The 1,345-nt window shown below is 41.0% G+C and overlaps 1 protein-coding gene across 1 annotated transcript; it reads right to left on the minus strand.

Moving 5' to 3' along the window:
- Window positions 1-395: 395 nt before the first annotated feature.
- On the minus strand, window positions 396-869 carry LOC115507229 (ubiquitin-conjugating enzyme E2 variant 2-like). Its single transcript, XM_032592114.1, has one exon. The coding sequence runs from the start codon at window positions 863-865 to the stop codon at window positions 428-430; it is 438 nt and encodes a 145-aa protein (XP_032448005.1). The 5' UTR covers window positions 866-869; the 3' UTR covers window positions 396-427.
- Between the last annotated feature and the right edge of the window lie 476 nt (window positions 870-1,345).

Below are 1,345 nucleotides of genomic sequence, written 5' to 3' on the forward strand. Positions count from 1 at the left end.
ACCTGCCACTTTAGACAATTTCAACTTGAAGCTCTTTCGCTAAGCAAGATGGATAAAGCATGCCATTTCGGTTTTTCCTTCTTGAGATTTTTTGACTTTTCAGAAACATACATGCTTCCACAGCGTCTGACTCTTCTCTCCGTGCTTTCATCTTGTAAACCTGAATTCTATTTTGAGTACTCCAGGTTTATGCTTAAATGGCAGTGCCTTAACAAGAGAAAAAAAATGGTGCTGCATTTTTCCTCCTGTAAGCTGAAAACATAATGGTGTACATATATTAAATATATTCTTACAAATGTCCAGGTCATGTTTACCAGCTGGAATTCTTTTACTTAATGTGTGGCTATTTTGCGTTGTGACATTTAATCAAGACATGAACATGAGTAGAAGGGCTGTTGATTTAAGACACGTTTGAGATCCACTAAAATTAATTGTTGTATGTTTGTCCTTCTGGTGGCTGTGGAAGCTTCATATTTTCTTTGGACATCATTAGACGTCTTAGCTCTTGAAGTACAACTTCAATGCTATATGAGTTTTGCCATTTTGCTAACACTGCTATGCTCCGTGCATCCACCATGCCACTGGAATTATTAATTCCATTCATATTAATTTTGGTTACAAATCTAAGTGATGGAGGAACTTCTGGGTATTTAGGTCCACATTCTACTTTCAGGTTATATATTCTGTTTTCATAATTTGTCCTTGGTGGCCCAGTAATCATGCCTGTCCACCTTGTAAGTGTCATATCTTCATCATCTTCAAGGCCCCAGCTAACCGTACCATCGCCTACTCCTTTCTGTCCTTCTTCAATTTCTTCCAACAAGTGAAAATTACGAGGAACTTTAACTCCTGGCGAGACCGCCATCTTCTCCTGCAGCCCGACGCCGAAAGACCGCCATCTTCTCCTGCAGCCCGACGCCGAAACATACTCGTTTTAAATGTACAAAATGTTACTGTGCTCCACATCAGGTCTCTTGCAATTTTTGTTCAACTCTTTGTTTTTCTACCCTTGTCACCTTGCTCTGTGGTACATCCCGTTCCTTGCTTGTTTCTCACTGCAGTATGACTGCACACATTTTGCTTATCCAAGGTATCACGGCTGATACATTGTTTTTCCAAATCCTTCCATGGCAAACAGCTCTTGGATGAGCGTTCTCATTCACACCCCCTTACGGACCAAATAAACACTTTTCTGCCTCCCAAAGTCCTGATTCAATAGGTCTGAAGTGGGTCACAGATAATTTTTTAAAAATTTATTTAAGGGGCTCCCGGATGGCTCTCTCGATTAAGCATCCAACTCTCGATCCCAGCGCAGGTCACCATCTCACGGTTAGTGAGTTCGAGG

This window comes from Lynx canadensis, chromosome X, assembly GCF_007474595.2.
Source record: "Lynx canadensis isolate LIC74 chromosome X, mLynCan4.pri.v2, whole genome shotgun sequence".
Taxonomy (NCBI): domain Eukaryota; kingdom Metazoa; phylum Chordata; class Mammalia; order Carnivora; family Felidae; genus Lynx; species Lynx canadensis.

Coding starts and splice junctions, on each gene's coding strand:
- LOC115507229 (XM_032592114.1), bottom strand. CDS start 865: ATGGCGGTCTCGCCAGGAGTTAAAGTTCCTCGTAATTTTCACTTGTTG.